Source organism: Cervus canadensis, chromosome 7, assembly GCF_019320065.1.
Source record: "Cervus canadensis isolate Bull #8, Minnesota chromosome 7, ASM1932006v1, whole genome shotgun sequence".
NCBI classification, from domain to species: Eukaryota; Metazoa; Chordata; class Mammalia; order Artiodactyla; family Cervidae; genus Cervus; species Cervus canadensis.
In genome coordinates this window covers 58,838,620-58,858,897 of record NC_057392.1, presented here as the reverse complement: position 1 = coordinate 58,858,897, position 20,278 = coordinate 58,838,620, and the positions used below count along the sequence as shown (strand labels likewise).

Sequence of the window (20,278 nt, the reverse complement as noted above, 5' to 3'; positions counted from 1 at the left end):
TCTTATTTTTCAAATGAAGCCAGAATCACAGTTTTTACATGAAATCTCCCAATTTTTAAAATGTTGACAACTAACAAATTTCCTAAAAACACCAGCGGGGCCAAAAGCAACAGGAATTTGCAGGCAGATTGGTCATGACCTTACAAATCAACTTCTGCTGAAAACCCTGCCATCTCCCCTCCACCCACTCCTCCTCCAGTACAAACTGCTTTTGACACACTCAAAAAGTCAAAAGTTAAGACTTGCCAGTACAGAAGTCATATATAAAACCTCTGAGTCTGAAGTTGATTATATAAAAGAAGATGCCCCCCGCCATTTTTTTTTGGAAAGATGACAGCAGGGTTAAAACAAGTGTGTGTGCTACTTGAAGGAAATAGCAGGCATTCTGTGCCTTTCCTATGGTGCGCTATATGCCAGAGTGATTCTAAAGTATGAGGAGGCCATTAGCACTGCTCCATGACCAAATATTTTTTCTTCCTCCTCTCCAAACTGGTTTGTCAGATGACTTTTGGAGACCAGGTTCAGGTCTAGTTAGGGTACTGGGTAGGGTAATCCTCTATGAGATTCTGTTGTCACTGGGGGGTGTTTGTTAGAGAGATGGCTATTGACACCTGACACCTGAATTATTCAAAGCTAGGGCGTGAGGTGTGGCCTATGGTCTTTTAAGATCAACATCATCACTAAGTCCCCAGAGAAGATCCAAGGAGAGGAAGATGGAACAAGGTTGGCTCCATGGGGAAGGATTCCTCCTCTGCCTCATCCTCTACCTGCTGCTTCAAGGTAAGATGGGACAAGAACAAGAGCAGAGCGTCCATATAAAGTCTGGGGAACAGAGAAACCAGGCTAATTCTTTTTATTTCTAGATAACAAATGGGTGTTCATTTTGGAAAAAATGGAAATTCATGACACTGACAGTTTGGTATAGCACTTTCTAGGGTCTTAACAGTTATCTGACTCTTCCCTTAGGTTATTTCTCCACTCCCCTCCTCTTTCCTTTCTCCATGTCATTCTCTTTCCAGGCATATAATCTACCCCTACAGTTTCTGGGTATCAACTGTTGTTGAAAGAAGAAAATTCTCCCTTATTTCTCTTTGTTGTTGTTGTTTAGTCCCTCAGTTGTGTCCAGCTCTTTTGTGACCCCACGGGCTGTAGCCCACCAGGCTTCTCTGTCTGTGGGATTCTCTAGGCAGGAATACTGGAGTGGGTTGCCATTCACTTCTCCAGGGGATCTTCCCAACCCAGGGATCGGACCTGAGTGCCCAGATCTCCTGCATTGGCAGGTAGATTCTTTACTGCTGAGCCACTGGGGAAGCCTTATTTCTCTTAAGCAAATGAAAAGGAAAGATGCCAAGGGAATTGAGGTAGATAAAAAGTTCTGTTGTGACTTTTCAGTACAACTTTTCAGTATAATTTCCCAGTCTAGAGTAATTTCTTGTTCATTATTGAGATTAAGCAATGAGGTATAGCACAAAATTAGAGAGAGACAAAAACAGACTCCACCAGGAGATGCTACCACATACATTCTCTGTTCCTGCCCCACAAAGTATGATTAGAAAAGGGTTCGGTATAAGAGGTGTATCAAGGAACTGTTTATAAGATAGTCTCAGTGGTGATGAGTCCTGAGTTTTAGAAGAGAACAATCATAGCACAACACAAAGACATATAACCATTAAATTGAAAACTGAGTTCCTTCCTTAAGGTCCCACGGATGGATTTCTCATTACCCACCTGATTATTTTCCTCACTATTAATTCATGACCATCTATGCCCTGTTCATATAGTGAGGAGGAGAACTGTGATTGCAAAATTTGTCAGTGACATTCACCCAAATGGCTCAAGGACAGAGGTTTGTGGTGAGATTGTTAAGAACACAGCAGGACAGTAAAAAGTGGTGCTCAGGGCTGAGTTTGCATACACATGTAGACAAGTTTTGCATGGAGAGAGAGAGAGAATGGAATTGAGAATGGGGCTCTGACTCAGCTCACCTTATCAACTTCCACCATTTGCCTACCAGTCCAGCCTAGCCCACACTTCCTGGTCCAAGCAGTAGGAGTCTACCTGCTTCTTCCATAACCCCTGTTGTCTCTTTGTGCAGTAACATTCCCCAAACCCCAGCCCTAGCACTCTTCTCACAGTCTCTGCTCTCTCCAGGGAGAGGAGATACATTGACCATCAATTGCTCAGGCTTTGACCAGCATGGGGTGGATCCTGCTGCCTTCCAAGCAGCGTTTGCCAGAAAGGCCTTCCGTCCAGCCACCAATGTCAGCATCCCCATTCGTGTTAACATCTCCTTCACTCTGTCTGCCATCCTGGAAGTAGTAAGTCCTGACACAACTCTGTAATGGTCTAGTGATGAGCAGTGGGTGCACTGACTGGATTTTGTAAGTTAAGAGCTCTATGGGATAGGGAGGCATGACAGGGAATGCTACAATGATATAATGCAGATAAAAGCTTTCCCTTTAGGGGGATACACCAGAAGAAACATAATCCCAATGGACTATTCTCATACTGGCGTTTTCACTTGCATTTCTCATGTACCCTGGATTATATGACCTACATTTTTTAGTGGTTTATGATTAAAAGTCATAATTGCCACACAGAACAGCCTTGGAAATGATTAAGAGGTGGGTGGTGTCATTGGATTTCACTTCATAAAGTTAATGATCTCGGATGAAAACTGTTTTTTCCAGGATGCACAGCTTCAATTGATGACATCATTCCTGTGGCTAAATATGGTATGAGAGACTCAGTTTCCCCTTTGCTATGGTACCTCCCTTTTTCTACTGCGAGGTCCAACTTTGAGGATTAAAATGGATAAAGCTGAGAATATCCACAAATTAAACAAGTTGAAACAGAGCCGGACCAATAATGAAAATATAAAACTTTCTGATTTATTCTGCCAGTTTAAGGAGGGCAGAGACAGGGCTCAGGAAGCAAGTGGTATAAACCAAGATCACAGAAGCCAATATTTTAGTGGCTCCATCCCAGGGAATCCAAAGCCAAGCTCAAGGTCTCCCCAGAGAGCACTAAGGGAGAAGTGAAAGCAGTACAAGTTTGTCAGTGACAGTGTGACAGTTGTCATCAGAGGGGCAGTGGGAGAGCAAAGAAATGAGTAAAGAAAGGAATGTAAAGTGCAAGAGACAGAGGAAAACTAAAACCAGTTCCCATGCCCTGTTTGTCCCGTACCATGGTGTTCTCCAGATCTGGTACAATCCATTCATCACCTGGAACCCAGAGGAATGTGGGGGCATCAGGAAGCTGGGCATGGCAACTGAGAACCTGTGGCTTCCAGATATCTTCATTGAGGAGCTGTGAGTGTCAGGGCTGAAAAAAGCAAGGAAGAGACCATATTTCCAGGGAAGAACATGATGTAACCAATGGGGGCCAAGCACAGATTCAACCAGAAAGGAGTAGCATCTGAAACCCCCAGAACACAGAGATAGGTAGAAGGGGGAGGTCAGGTGAGTGGGGCTGGAGCACAGAAATGGGCAACCTTGGAGAGGATGAGGGCCAGGTCTGATGGGGAGCCCACAGCTTTTACCTCTCTGTCCTTTTCACACTCAGCATGGATACAGATCAGACCCCGCCAGGTCTCATGGCTTACGTCAACAGTAATGGTCACATCAAATACAGTAAGCCAATGCGGGTAACCAGCATCTGCAACCTGGACATCTTCTATTTCCCCTTCGATGAACAGAACTGCACCCTCACCTTCAGGTCCTTCGTCTACACAGGTGAGTGAGAATCACATGCTGAAAGAGAAAGAAAGGGTTTGAGAAGAAGAGGACAGAAAGCTTGGAACAGTGAGTGAATCTCACTGGAAGGGGTGTGGAACCTAAGTGGTAACGAATCCAACAGTCTGGGCAAAGGGGTTAGGAGGCTTAGGGGGTGCTGAACTGCCTGGGTCTCCTTTGCAGTGGAAAAGATGGTCCTGGGCATGGAGCAGGATGTGCAGGATATTTTGGAAACATCACAGAACATCGTTTGGAACAAGGGGGAGTGGGTACTTCAGGGTATCCATCAAATGACGAAGATGACTGTGGTCACCAATGACTATGACCAAATCGTCTTCTTTGTGAGTTCAGGGGCCCTGGGTGGGATCTTCTTCTAGATGCATAGCTTATGTCCTCCACCAGAATGTAAGCTCTTCCACAAGAAAACATGCTCCATGGAGGCAGAGGTTGCTATCACTCTTTTCACTGAAAAATCTTCCATACCTAAAACAGTACCTGGCACTCAGGAAATGTTGTTTGAATGGATCCTCCCTGAGGAAGGAACAAAGCTCTCACAGAAGTGATTTACAGTGAGCATGAACCTCCACTCCATGTCCCCTACTCCCTCACCAGCTGCCAGGGCTATCAGAACTTTTGGGAGGACAGGAATTTTTATATCTATTTTTAAAAAGAGGTGGTGGAAAAGTTATGAAACACTGTCTTAGGGATATTATGATTCCAAATCCTGGTGATCCCAAAATGACTGCTCTGTCTTGCTTTCTCTCCCACTGGTTTTAAATGTCCACCAGCAAAGGCACTAGAGATTATACCTTGATGAGGAAAGCAAGCAGAAATACAATGCACACAATACCTAAGAATTTGGTCCCTCAATTCTGCTGAGAGCACATTGGTAGGAATTTAAAAATTAGGTAGAGAAAATTGACACATGGGCCAAGAAGGTAAACAGCATGGTAGAATTAAACCACGGAAAGACACTGTGGTGATTAAGATGACTTTGCTGGAGAGGGAGGACAGAGAAAGGGACTTGAGGTAACGTTTCCTTACTAGAAAGTTTGCTCTGGGACAAATCTAAATTCTTGCTCTTACCTGGATTGGCAGCCTCCCAGCCTTCCCCTCAATTGCCTCCCTCTCCCCTCCCCACCAGGTGGCCATCAGGCGCAGGCCCACCCTCTACGTCATAAACCTCCTGGTGCCCAGCAGCTTTCTGGTCACCATCGACGCCCTCAGCTTCTACCTGCCGGCGGAAAGCAAAAACCGTGCCTCATTCAAGATGACACTCTTGTTGGGATACAACGTCTTCCTGCTCATGATGAATGACTTACTCCCCTCCAGTAGCACCTCCCTCATCAGTATGGCCCCTCCCACCTTTAGGAGAAGAAAAGTAGGGTGGGGCATGGCATGGGGGAACAGACCAATGAAACAGGTCAGAGTGAAAAGAGATCCTGGCAAAGGGCCTCTTTTCTGGGGAAAGAGAAAATAAGAAGTCCTGGCTGGTGCCTCTGGCCCTCAAGCAGGCCCAACTTCCCTCCAGGTGTCTACTTTGCCCTGTGTCTGTCCCTGATGGTGCTCAGCCTGCTGGAGACCATCTTCATCTCCTACCTGCTGCACCTGGCCATCACCCAGGGCCCACCCATGCCTCATTGGCTCCACTCCCTGCTTCTACACTGCACCAGCCCAAGGACATGCTGCCCCGCTGTGCCTTGGAAGGGAAACGTGGACCTTGCCCACCTGCCTGGTGAGGGAAGTCAGCACTGCCCAGGCTTCCTCTTCTATCACCTCCGCTTCCCTGCTCCCACCTCCTTCCCTCCCCACATAACTCCCCAGCTGACCTTGGTGGCCCACAGCTGAGTCTGTCTCTCGTAGGTGTGAAGGAGTCCATGGAGTTGGTGGGGAAGGTGCCAGGTCCCAGAGAGACAGAGCTAAATGGGTGCCCTGCGTCAGCAAGGAACCAGCAGGAAGACAAGGCTCAGAAGCAGCACTTGGTCCACCTGTGGGTGTGGTTAAGCCACATGATGGACACCCTGCTTTTCCGTCTCTACCTGCTCTTCATGGCCACCTCCGTTGTCACAGTCATTATCCTCTGGAACACCTAGGCAGATATCTACCTGCAAGTTCCAGGCCAGAGCTTCTCTTGCCCCCTGAAACCAGCCAGGCTCTCATCCCTGCCCAAATCCTACCTTACAGCTCTGGCAACCACCTTGTTTTCATCCCAGTTCCTCTGCAGTTTCAGACCAGATCTGGATGGTTTCCTAAGCTCTCCCAAGTCAAGTCCTTGCTCTGGCATGCCATCAGCTACCCTCAGCCCTCCGGTGAGTCCTGCCTTTCTGGCTCCTTAGGATTCAGGTTCTTAGAATACTTCCTTGATTGAATTTCCTCCAATAAACCCCATTTGCAGAAAGTGTTGGCTCTTCTCTGCATTATATTATAGTTTGAAAACCTTGAGGTTGAGAGACTTCTTGTAGAAACTTCTCACTACTAAAGAAGGATTTTTTTTCCCAACTCTATTAGATAACATATGAAAGCAGGGAAATGGTAGAGAAGGGGCCAAAATCTATTACAAAGAATTAAAATATGGACTAACCTCCTAAATCCAGTTATCCTGGATTTAAGCTTCTGAAATTAATAATGTGCCAGAACCAGGCAGCCCTTGTTTAAAGAGTGAAGCCTTTTGTCACAGCCTGACATATGACTCATTCATCATTAAGGACTAGGAGTGTTAACATAATCCCAAATTCTGCTAACTGCCGGTGTTGCAATTAGAGTTGATCTGTCCTTAATCATGCTAAGAAAAGAACACTGGGCCAAGGAGAGCACATTTGAAAATGGCATCTGCTTTATTTGGGAGTAACACAAATGACCTCAAATGAACTGGAAAATTTCCCTTCCAAGCACTTGCCTTATCATTTTGAAAGTCTTTGTGTCTTGGCCCATTATTTCCAATAGCCTTTTTTTTTTTTTTTTTGGAAACATTATTATTTGCCTGCGGCAGGTCTTTTAGTTACAGCATGCAAACTCTTAGTTGTGGTATGTAGGATCCAGTTCCCTGACCAGGGAGTGCAGAGTCTCAGCCACTGGATCACCTGGGAAGTCCCCTCCAATAGCTTCTTAGGGGAAGTGGAGACCCCACTGTGTCGCTGTACACCAGAGCTGTGGTATGATTTGCTGGACAGCAGGTTCAGAAAAGCACAGATTCGGGAGCAACTTAATTACAACTTGAACACAATCTTTCATTTTTAGCAGGCTTTTCTTTTCTTTAGTTTATTCTATTGCCTTCTATCTGAACCCTAAATTTCCCAGGTCATAGGCTAGGAGTAAAAAGAGAGACACAATATTGTTCACTAAACTATATTTCCCTGATTCTTCCTCTCCACTGCTCTTCCTCAAACAGGAAGCCTCTTGTGGCTTCCTTTGGTCACTGTAGATGCCTAAAGGGTGGCAAAAGCTGCCAGTGTCCACCAGAAACCGGGTGGTTTGGGCCTGAGGTCCTACCCCAGTGTACGCTGCAGGAGCTTCTGCCCCCTGGAGCCTAGGCCACTGGAAGGCTGAATCCACAGCTCAGATGTTCCCAACTGGATACTGAGTCACCAGGAGCAGCTGTAAAATGCCCTTTCCCTGCAGTCCTCTTCTGCTGGTACTCAGGTTGAAATTCATGGGAATCAGGGCATATGGAGACAGAAACACCCTGCTATACCCTGAATGGCTCCTTTCATTCAGACTCCTGGTCTTTCAGTTAAATTTGTGTCTCTTAACTCTGCTTTTAATTTTCTCTGCCTTTTTTGTTTGTTTGTTTCTTTGTTTAATTTCAGGAAGGTCTTTGACTCTTCAGTTTCTAGAACCTTGTCAAACACTCCCTTCACCATTACCAGCCCTCCAGGCATGTGGAAGATCTAGCTAAGCTTAAATCAGGAGCCCTGACATTCATCTAAATAAATTAGCTTGGCTGTTATTATTTTGGCAGTTTCTCAACTCACAGCTTTCAACAAAGTGGGCCTTTAAAAAGTACACAGTATAGTAATAATAACAGCCAACAGTTACGGAGTTTAATATGTGACAGGCACTTTTTCTAGGTGCTTTATATGAAGAAGTACATTTAATCTTTACAGTAAACCTGTGAAGTAGGAACTATAGATCCACAAATATCTTGGAGCCAAATGTGAAATTTTTCAGACTTTTAAAAGGTAACAATTACGCATGTACTATATAAATTACTAACACCCCAAGTCAGGTATGGAGTAGCTCTAGTCAAACACAATATTTCTGCAGTGAAATTTATGAATATTCACACTTGGTAGCAAAAATGAAATTAAGAACAGCCCCACATCAGTTCAGGTCAGCTTTTGCCACCAAATGATTTATAAAAAATAATTTGGTTTTCAAAACTCTTTAGGTTTTAAAACTAAAACCTAGTTTTATATTACTATCCCCATTTTATATATTTAAATAAATGAGATAAGATAAATGAGAAGACAAAGTACAGAGAAGTGCAGTAATGGCCACTATCTCCCAAGTTCCCATGAATAGGCAGGTGACAGAGCTGCAGTGTCAACAGAGGCAGCTAGCTAGAGACCTGGGACTGAGCCTCTGTCACACAGCCCTCCAGACTGATGAAACTAGACAGGTTCTCTAAGAGTCTCGTGTTGAGACTTCAACCAACTGAAAGTCTTCATCAGCTAACACTGTAGGAGAATTAAAATAGGAAAAGCGGGGCTTCCCTGTGGTCCAGTGACTAAGAACTCACATGATGCAACTGAAAGATCCCACGTGCCTCAATAAAGACCCAGTGCAGCCAAATAAATAATGAATAAAATAAATATTTTTAAAAACCAGGAAGAGGAAGTCCCTGATAAGGGTCCCTAAGACAAACTTGCTTTTCAATTTCCTTTTACTCCCTCCCTCAGTCTTTTCGACTCCTTACCCCTCCCTCCCCCACTCACATAACACCTCCGTTCACTATCTGTACTTCCTCCGCTGCTTTCTGGAGCACATATTTCCCCAAATCTGATCTGGGCAATCCCTCTTCCCTTTGTATTCTCTACAGATTTAGCTTTTTGCTGCTGATGTCTATTACCAGATACTTTGGGATGTTCCACTCTTGTGCCCTATCCTGAGACAGTCACCTCACCTGGAGACTCATACTTGACTTTGTAGAGTAGCTCACTTACCCAGATTTCAAGAGATTCAGAAATTACGTCAGATCCACTTGTATCATTTTGTTTTTTCCACCTATCTTCATGGTACATATTCCTCTACTTATTTTCTTCACATTTTTTTCCTTATATAACTTTATGTTCCATTTGAATAGAAAATATGCCTTTTATCTTTTTTGACATATGGATTAAGATGTTATATCTCCTTTCAGTAAGAGAAGGTATGATGTAATTATAGTGATTTTATTTTTTTCAAAATCAAAATCTGAACACATGATTTTAACACACAATGGATAATCAGACAGAACCTTTGAGATCACAGAGCTCCCAGAACATTAACAAATGTGGTAGCTGTTTCTCTGTACCATCAATAACAGAATCATATGATAAGCACACTTTGGCTTAATGACTTTCCTCTTGTTATGGGCAACTCTGAAAGGCTTTGAAAGATAGTTTATGACCTCTATAGGAAAACCTGCTGACAGGCAACTGGTCCTGCCTGGGCCACCTTGCATCTGAAGGCCTATTTCTGCCAACAACTCCTCACCTGTCCACACATCTGCTACCTTGTGGGTCATGCACATATTTTTTTTTTCACTTTCTTTTTCTCTAAACCATTATAAGCAGTATTTCAACATGTTTTCCAAATTTTTTTGGTTCCATATTAACCCAACATTCAAGTGTATTATCTCATTACTGTCTTTGCCTCTCTCTCTCTTCTTCCTAAAGACCCATTCTAGGATATGAGGTCACATACTTCATTTCAAGCCTATCCTTCCCCTCCTCTCCAATTTGTGATTCTCCCTTTGATAAACTCTCTTATTTGATCATTCATTGGCACTGGCTCTTCTATATAGTAGGGGAAAAGATAATATAGCATAGAGACTTTGGAATCCGGCAGCCCAGGGTTCTAATCTGATTTCATTACGTGCACAAGTGGCTTAGTCTTCCAAGTTTAAATGTCTTCATTTGTGAAACGGAGCCAATAACAGATTAAATTATTTTTTAAATATGGATTTAAAAAAAGCATGTATAGGCTTATAGAAGCTAGAAAGTCTAATGTGATACTAGAGTGCATCCTTTCATCATGCAGACTGACACCTAGAGTGCAAAATCAACGTCAAGGTAGGAGACATTAGACAAAAAGAATTGTAGACTTTCAAGCACAACTTCCCTCATTTTTCAGATGAGAAAAATGAAGTGGAGAAATATGAAGTGATAAATATGGGTTATCACATTTCAAGAGAGTTCAGGCCTGTAAAGTGGCAGCCACAGGTGAGTAGTCTTCCTGGGCTCTTTTCCCAGTTGCCTCTGAGGAGTCCCAGAACCCTCCCTTTTTCTGTTCCAGGCATCATAGCCAACCTGACTTCAGCTAGTGACTCACCCTGCAGTTTGGATGTTTTGCCTCCATACTCCTGGATCCTTAGCCCTGGCCAATGGCCTCTGTATGTGATTACCATCCATTAGGGCTGCAAAACTATGGCCCACACTCCCCCTCCCACCTGATAATTCTGCTCTTTCCAGGTTATAGTTATAATCTCAACTCTGGTCTCTCAGGGTCCCAGATGAATGGGGCCATCAGAGGGCCATGCAGCATGATCCCCCTTAGAATATGCTAAGGTTAAAGATGCTGGTAGGGCTTCCCTGGTGTCACAGACAGTAAAGAATCTGCCTGTAATGTAGGAGACCCACGTTCATTCCCTGGGTTGGGAAGATACCCTGGAGAAGGAAATGGCTAGTCACTCCAGTATTTTTGCCTGGAGAATTCCATGGACAGAGGAGCCTGGTGAGCTACAGTCCATGGTGTCACAAAGAGTTGGACATGATTGAATGACTAACAAAGGTGTTGGTATATGACTTGCAAAATGACAGCTCCTGTCCCTACTGTTTGCCTTTGGAGCCAAACATTGTCTAGGCCAAGTGATTTCATATGTGAAAACCAAGGGGCCTAATAATCTAGTCTACGAGACTTCCCAGCTATGGAGTAACGAAAAGAATAAGGAAAGAACAATGGAACAAGACTGATCTGGGTTTGAATCTGGATTCCACTGATTTTCACTTAGATGGGCACTGAGCAAGATTTAGATTTTTTTACCTCTCTGTATTTCAGTTTTTTAATCTGTAAAATTGGGAGCAATAGTGCTAAACTCTCAAAGCAGTTGTGAGGATATGAACACTAAGTAAAGTACATAACACATTATAAGGCACGTAGCACAAACTCAATAAATGGTAGCTCCAGCTAGGCCATTCTGAGTGTGGCTATCATTAGAAACTTAAAGGGGGCAGTCAGAAATAAAAGGCCAGGCCCTGGCTCCAGCCCGCTGGAGCCTACCTGCTGCAGACTGCTGCGATTCCCTTCTCCAGGGTGTTATGCCAACCCCCAGCTCCACCAAACTGCACCCAAGGTGGAGGCTCCCTCCTCAGCCACTGTTGGTCCTTTAATGGACTGGAACCTGGTGGTCCGGAGTTGACAATAAGAAAGTAAGAGAGAGCGCTTGTTGGTCCTTTAATGGACCGGAACCTGGTGGTTCCGAGAGTAAGAGAGAGAAAGAGGCTGATATCCCCTGGTTTACACGGAAAGCCAATAGAGCCCTGTTCTTAGGGCTCGCGCTGCTGCACGTGGGCACCAGGCGCCCTCTCGAGTGGGTGAAGGCACAGTGCGCCGTCTCGAGAGGGTCTTAGAAGCCCGGGCAAGAAAGTGAGCTCAGTGGGCCTCCGCGCTTCAAGGAATTAGCCAGAAATAGAGAGAGCGAAAGAGAGAAGGAATAGAAAGAAAGAAGGAAAGAAAGAAAGACACGGGGACCAAAGCTCTGATAGAGCAAAGGTGTTTTAATCAACATGGCATGGGCAATATACTGTAGTAATTCTCAGCAAAGATAAAGATTAAAATTCCAGACTTACAAAACATAAGATGATCCCTATCAAAGAGAGAGAGGTGCAAACAATCATCTTTTACCATTTGGCTCATAATAAGGAAGAGGGTACTTATCACTGTAATGAGAAATGCCTGGATTCCTCAGCCCCAGGCAAGGCGTGCCTCTCCTCTTAATTCCTGAATGTTCAGGAATCAATAAGGGCCAGAGGGTTCCTGACAGATCCAAAACAGCACACAGAAAGCCTTTTGTTAAATGCTTCCTGACAAGCCACATCATGGGAACAGTAGGTAACTTCTCTGATATGGCCTCAGGACTCTCATGAGGATCCCAAACACCTTTCTTACATCTGCCAAAGGTGCCTGTGTCTCCGTCCTCATTCACTGGGCACTGACAGGCCAGATAGTTAACTCACATTTATTGAATATCTTTTCATGCCTATTAGCCATCTGTACATCTTCCTTGGAAAAATGTCTATTCAGGTCTTCTGTCCATTTTTAAATCAGGTTGTTTGTTTTTTTTGATATTGAGTTGTATGAGTTGATAAACCCATTTGAATTCTGAGTTCCAAAGAATAGCAAGGAGAGATAAGAAAGCCTTCCTCAGTGATCAGTGCAAAGAAATAGAGGAAAACAATAGAATGGGAAAGACTAGAGATATTGTCAAGAAAATTAGAGATACCAAGGGAACATTTCATGCAAAGATGGGCTCAATAAAGGACGGAAATGGTATGGACCCAACAGAAGCAGAAGATACTAAGAAGAGGTGGCAAGAATACACAGAAGAACTGTACAAAAAAGATCCTCATGACCCAGATAATCATGATGGTGTGATCATTCACCTAGAGCCAGACATCCTGGAATGTGAAGTCAAGCGGGTGTTAGGAAGCATCACTACGAAAAAGCTAGTGGAGGTGATAGAATTCCAGTTGAGCTATTTCAAATCCTAAAAGATGATGCTGTGAAAGTGCTGCATTCATTATGCCAGCAAATTTGGAAAACTCAGCAGTGGCCACAGGACTGGAAAAGGTCAGTTTTCATTCCAATCCCTAAGAAAGGCAATGCCAAAGAATGCTCAAACTACCACACAATTGCATTCATCTCACAGGCTAGCAAAGTAATGCTCAAAATTTTCCAAGCCAGGCTTCAACAATGTGTGAACCATAAACTTCCAGATGTTCAAGTTGGTTTTAGAAAAGTTACCAGAGACCAAATTGCCAACATCCACTGGATCATCAAAAAAGCAGGAGAGTTCCAGAAAAACATCTACTTCTGCTTTATTGACTATGCCAAAGCCTTTGACTGTGAGGATCACAACAAACTGTGTAAAATTCTTCACAAGATGGGAATACCAGACCACCTGACCTGCCTCTTGAGAAATCTGTATGCAGGTCAAGAAGCAACAGTTAGAAATGGACATGGAACAACAGACTGGTTCCAAATTGGGAAAGGAGTACGTCAATGCTGTATATCGTCGTCACCCTGCTTATTTAACTTATATGCAGAGTACATCATGAGAAATGCTGGGCTGGATGAAGCACAAGCTGGAATCAAGACTGCCGGGTGAAATATCAATAACCTAAGATATGCAGATGACACCACCCTTATGGCAGAAAGTGAAGAAGAACGAAAGAGCCTGTTGATGAAAGTGAAAGAGGAGAGTGAAAAAGTTGCCTTAAAGCTCAGCATTCAGAAAACTAAGACCATAGCATCCGGTCCCATCACTTCATGGCAAATAGATGGGGAAACAGTGAAAACTGTGGCAGATTTTATTTTGGAGGGCTCCAAAAACCACTGCAGATGGTGACTACAGCCATGAAATTAAAAGATGCTTGCTCCTTGGAAGGAAATTATGACCAATCTAGACAGCATATTAAAATACAGAGACATTACTTTGTCAACAAAGGTCCATCTAGTCAAGGCTATGGTTTTTCCAGCAGTCACGTATGGGTGTGAGAGTTGGACTATAAAGAAAGCTAAGTGCTGAAGAATTGATGCTTTTGAACTATGGTGTTGGAGAAGACTCTTGAGAGTCCCTTGGACTCCAAGGAGATCCAACCAGTCCATCCTAAAGGAAATCAGGCCTGAATATTCATTGGAAGGACTGATGCTGAAGCTGAAACTCCAGTACTTTGGCCACCTGATGCGAAGAGCTGACTCATTGGAAAAGACCCTGATGCTGGGAAAGATTGAAGGCAGGCGGAGAAGGGGACGACAGAGGATGAGACGGTTGGATGGCATCACCAACTCAATGGACAGGAGTTTGAGTAAACTCCGGGAGTTGGTGATGGACAGGGAGGCCTGATGTGCTGCAGTCCAGGGGGTTGCAAAGACACAACTGAGTGACTGAACTGAACTGTATGAGTTGTTTAAATATTTTGGATATTAAACCTTTATCATTAATCATCAGAGAAATGCAAATCAAAACCACAATGAAATATCACCTCACACTATCAGAATGCCTATCACCAAAAAGTCTACAAATAATGAATGTTAGTGAGGATGTGGAGAAAAGGGAACCCTCCTACATTGTTTGTGGGAATGTAAATTGGTGCAGACACTATGGAAGACAGTATGGAGATTCATCAAAAAATTAAGAATAGTACCACCATATGATCCAGAAATTCCACTCCCAAGTATATATCTGAAGAAAATGAAAACATTAATTTGAAATTATTCATGAACCCCAATGTTCACTGCAATGTTACTTGCAATAGCTAAGACATAAAGTAATGTAAATGTGCAGCAACAGAGGAACGAATAAAGAAGATGTGAGATAGGTATAGATATATGATGTAATACTACTATAATACTATATAATATACCATATAATAATATATGTAATGGAATACTACTCAGCTAAAAAAAAGAATGAAATTATGCCATATGCAACAACATGAATGGACCTAGAGGGCATTATATTTAGTGAAATACATCAGATAGACAAAGACAAATACTGCATGTTATTGTTTACATGTGAAATCTAAAAAATAAAAAAATGAATGTAACAAAACAGAAACAGACTCACAGATATGGAAAACACACTAGTAGTTGCCAGTGGGGAGAGGAAAGTGGGGAGGGGCCAGATAGGAGTACGGGATTAAGAAGTACAAACTATCATGTATAAAATAAACAAGCAACAAGGATATACTGCACAGCACAGGGAATATAGCCAATATTTTATAATGTTTAAATGGAGTATACTCTGTCAAAATATTGAATTACTATGCTGTACAACTGAAACTAGTATAATATTGTAAATCAGCTAAATTTCAATTTAAAAAGCATTTATTGACTACTTACTGCTACATGTTACATACTGGGGGACCAAAACAATGTTTCCTTCTCTCCATGAGGTTACAGAGCAGGAGGAGAGACATACATGTAAGGAAATGTTTCCAGTTTAAGAGTCACAACAGTATTCAGGAGCACATGTACACATGTGTGTGTGTGCATCTGTATGTGTGTGTTTAACTGACAAGAAGAGAGAAAGGAAGAGACATTGAGACAGGCTTCACAGAAGACAGGATGCTTGAATTGAGCTGAATCTTTAAGAGTTTATTAGTAGAACCAGAGATCAATAGTAGAAGGTGTACTTTAGGTCAAGGGAATGTGGAAGAGTAAAATCACATACTGAGTTGTGGGGTGCTATTTAGGATGCAGTGTTTTTCCCTATGTAGTCCAAAATCCACCTGCATCAGAATCAGTTGTGGATCTAGTTTAAAATGTCAATTCCTGAGCACTACCACCTGCAACTCTGATTTGGGGCTATGATTCTGATTTAGGGCCAGAGTGGTAAGGGTAAAGCACATTAAGTAATTCTGATACATATTGAAGATAAGAACAAGTCTTTTGTAACATAAAATCTAAGGCAACATGATGGAAAGATAGGTGGGATCTAAGTCAGGGAGTTCTTTACATCATGCTAAGGAGGGAGATTTCATCCTATAGGTCAGTTTTCTAAGTGTGTTCCCAGGAGGAGTAGCTGCAGCAGCACCTGGGAAACTTGTTGAAAATACAAATTTTCAGACTCAGCAATCTTAACATAACTGCTACAGAAAATGGGAGCCACTGAAAGATTTCAAGTATAAGAAAGATATGGTCAGTTCTGCATTTCAAATTACACAGCCTACACAGTGAAGGATAATTTAGAAAAAGCCAAACTAGGAGTGACGCCACTAGGTGTGAAGCCTGGGGGCTTTGATGGTACCATACAGTTTCCAGAGAGATTCTTCACCTTGGCATTCTATCCTCCTGAAGGTTGGCTTGTGCTGCACGAGGCCATCCTCCAAAACAAGAGGCAGGTAGAGGATGACAAAAATGCTTTTCCAGGTGAGGATGCCCATTGCTAAGCTGCAACTCAAGTTTAGGAAACCCCACGTAAATGCAAGGATTTCTAGAAACACCCACACCTTAAGTTGATGGTATCCTCCAACAGATCCATGACTACACCCTAAACAGGAATCCTAACTGGCCCCAGACTTGTCCAAGGAAGCAGCTAACACCCAAATTCAGGGCCTCTTTTTTAGGGGCCATGGCTGAGTGCCCAAGAATTCTAAAGATACTGAACCCAAAATGGAGACTCCAAAGATGCCCAGAGAAAGCTGAGAGTGGAGGAAGTCCTCACCCTCCCACAATGACCCCTGACTCAGCTAAGAGTTTCTAAACCATCTCCTAGTCATGAGTGACCATCAAAGCCCACAGCTTGGCTTAGGAGAGACACGTATCAGAGCTAAAATGGGAGTCTTAGAGACTTCCCAGGGTATTTCAGAGAATGTTGGAGACAGCTATTTCTAATGGCCTCAGAAAATGACAATCTAGCTACTGAAGTTCTGTTTAAATATGGCTACCTTCCCGCATCTGAGAGTCCACTGGAGAAGGGAAGGAGGAGGCAGGCATGTGCAGAAGGGGTATCTGAACCACCTTGGTAAAAAGGAACTCCGTGCTACCATGAACTCTGAGAGCTAACCTAAGCTAGTATGCCTCCTAGACAGGAATTCCAGGTGCTTAAATAATTTGTCTGAGATGGAGGACTGGCCAATGGGAAAAGCACATTTTACACATAAAAAATTCTGAAGGTAGGAAGAGACCCAGTGTTCATGATGAAAAACTATGTGATTCTTATATGGCTTGTTATAAACCATAAGCACTAGAAAACCTGAAACCCTGGTTATTTTAAGTACTATCATTTTTATTGCTTTATTTGAAAATGTTCTCTAGTTCATAATTTTAGGTATCTTTATAAAAGATGATCAATAGATTGTAGGTGTTCAATTCTTGTGGTTAATAACAAAATTTATATTTTCCTCAAGTGTGTTTATTATGTTCTAAAATATGATCAGAAAATACAAGATCCCATTGCCATCTCTCTATTTACTTGGCTCCATTTCTTTTTTTCCACATACGCCTATCTAGTATCTGCACTGTAGGAATGTTGGGGGATGACATAAAATTAGACATATTGGCGCAAAAGTAATTGCAGTTTTGCATTGCTGAACTTTGCTGTTTGATACTGGAATACATTCTTAAATATATGTGGCTATGTTATACATCATTTTAATGTGCATTTCTCACTTTATGTTTCTTTGCTAATGACTTATTACTTACTGTTTATTTAATATTTATTTTAGACTAGGGAAATGACATTAGACTAAAAGCAAATTTGAGTGATTTTCTTATTTGAGTTCAAAACAGGTTGTGAAGCAACAGAGACAACTTACAACATCAGCAATGCATTTGGCCCAGGAACTGCTAACGAACATATAGTGCAGTTGTGGTTCAAGAAGTTTTGCAAGGAAGACCAGAGCCTTGAAGACGAGGAGCACAGTGACTGGCCACTGGAAGCTGACATCGAAGCTGATCCTCTTACACATAAAGAAATGAAACACAAAAGTTGCCGAAGAACTCCACATCGACCATTCTATGGTCATTCGGCGTTTGAAGCAAATTGGAAAGGTAAAAAACTCGATAAGTAGGTGTCTCATGAGCTGACTGAAAATCAAAACAATTGTCATTTTGAAGTGTTGTCTTCTCTTATTGTAAGTAACAACAATGAACCATTTCTCGATCTGATTGTGATATGCGATGAAAAGTGCATTTTACATGACAACTGGCAATGATGAACTCAGTGACTGGACTGAGAAGAAGCTCCAAAACAATTCCCAAAGCCAAACTTGCACCAACAAAAGGGTCATGGTCACTGTTTCGTGGTCTGCTGCTGGTCTGATCCACTACAACTTTCTGAATCCTGGCGAAACCATTACATCTGAGAAGTATGCTCAGCAAATCAATGAAATGCACCGAAAACTGTAACACCTGCAGCCAGCATTGGTCAATAGAAAGGGCCCAGTTCTCCACAATAATGCCCAACTGCACGTTGCACAACCAACATTTGAAAAGTTGAGTGAATTGGGCTACAAAGTTTTGCCTCATCTGCCATATTCACCTGACCTCTTGCCAACCAACTACCACATCTTCAAGCATCTGACAACTTTTTGCAGGGAAAACACTTCCGTAGCCAGTAGGAGGCAGAAAATGCTTTCCAAGAGTTCGTCAAATCCAGAAACATGGATTTTTATTCTACAGGAATAAACAAACATTTCTCATTGGCAAAAATGTGTTGATTGTAATGGTTCCTAACTTGATTAATAAAGATGTGTTTGAGCCTAGTTATAATGATTTAAAATTAACGGTCCAAAACCACCATTATATTTGCATCAACCTAATACAATGCAATCTGGTCCGTATGGTCAAGGCTATGGTTTTTCCAGTGGTCATGTATGGATGTGAGAGTTGGACTGTGAAGAAAGCTGAGTGCCAAAAAATTGATGCTTTTGAACTGTGGTGTTGGAGAAGACTCTTGAGAGTCCCTTGGACTGCAAGGAGATCCAACCAGTCCATCCTGAAGGAGATAAGTCTTGGGTGTTCATTGGAAGGACTGATGCTGAAGGTGAAACTCCAATACTTTGGCCACCTCATGCGAAGAGCTGACTCATTGGAAAAGACCCTGATGCTGGGAGGGATTGGGGGCAGGAGGAGAAGGGGACGACAGAGGATGAGATGGCTGGATGGCATCACCGACTAGATGGGCATGAGTTTGAGTAAATTCCGGGAGTTTTTGATGCACAGGGAGGCCTGGCGTGCTGCGATTCATGGGCTCGCAGAGTCAGACACGACTGAGCAGCTGAACTGAACTGAACTGAATACAATACAATCGGAGAAGGCAATAGCAACCCACTCCAGTACTCTTGCCTGGAAAATCCCATGGACGGAGGAGCCTGGTGGGCTGCAGTCCATGGGGTCGCTAAGAGTCAGATACGACTGAGCAACTTCACTTTCACTTTTCACTTTCATACATTGGAGAAGGAAATGGCAACCCACTCCAGTGTTCTTGCCTGGAGAATCCCAGGGATGGCGGAGCCTGGTGGGCTGCCATCCATGGGGTCGCACAGAGTTGGACACGACTGAAGCGACTTAGCAGCAGCAGCAGCAGCAGCAATACAATGCAATAGATAACATATTAAAAAGCAGAAACATTACTTTGCCAACAAAGGTCCGTCTAGTCAAGGCTATGGTTTTTCCGGTGGTCATGTATGGATGTGAGAGTTGGACTGTGAAGAAAGCTGAGGGCTGAAAAATTGATGCTTTTGAACTGTGGTGTTGGAGAAGATTCTTGAGAGTCCCTTGGACTGCAATGAGATCCAACCAGTCCATCCTGAAGGAGATCAGTCCTGGGTGTTCTTTGGAAGGACTGATGCTGAAGCTGAAACTCCAATACTTTGGCCACCTCATGCGAAGAGTTGATTCATTGGAAAAGACCCTAATGCTGGGAGGGATTGGGGGCAGGAGGAGAAGGGGACGACAGTGGATGAGATGGCTGGATGGCATCACTGACTCGATGGACATGAGTTGAGTAAATTCCGGGAGTTGGTGATGGACAGGGAGGTCTGCTGTGCTGCGATTCATGGGGTCGCAAAGAGTCGGACACGACTGAACTGAACTGAACTGAATACAATGCCTGGCATACAATAAAGTACTCAATATGTTAATGATCACCTGCAGCAGCAGCAGCTGCAGGAGCAATAACAGCCCCTGAGATTTCCAGATCAGAGTTGAAACTGATTCTCTAGGTCGGAAGCAAGCCTGTGCCTCAGTGCTTTATTTCTCCTGCCTCTATCACCTCTATCTCCTGACAGCTATGTCTACTTCTGAGTCCAATCAGAACTTAGGTCCCATTTTTCAGCCAACTTTATTAAAAACAAGGTATATATCAACTATCTTCAGCCATTTGCAGCAAGGCTTGAAGTTAACCCTCCTTTCCTAGATCCAGGGCCTGGGAGTGTAGCCTACCTGTGGAACTCAAGTGTCCCTTGACAGCCCTTCACTCTTGGCCAGTCCAGGAGTCCAGCCCCCCACAGGTGTGTCCATGTAAATACAGACACAGTAGTACCTTGGTCCTACATGACATGATGGCCCAACCCCTTGGCCAAGCTTCCAAAGAAGGGAAGCAATGACTTATAGAGCTG

General features: G+C 43.2%; 1 protein-coding gene across 1 annotated transcript; it reads left to right on the top strand.

The window, feature by feature from the left end:
• Positions 1-713: 713 nt before the first annotated feature.
• Positions 714-6,030, top strand: LOC122444870 (5-hydroxytryptamine receptor 3C-like). Its single transcript, XM_043473571.1, has 9 exons — positions 714-780; positions 2,152-2,318; positions 2,691-2,735; positions 3,202-3,311; positions 3,565-3,734; positions 3,918-4,075; positions 4,879-5,083; positions 5,266-5,469; positions 5,598-6,030. The coding sequence occupies exons 1-9, from the start codon at positions 714-716 to the stop codon at positions 5,825-5,827; spliced, it is 1,356 nt and encodes a 451-aa protein (XP_043329506.1). The 3' UTR covers positions 5,828-6,030.
• Positions 6,031-20,278: the final 14,248 nt, after the last annotated feature.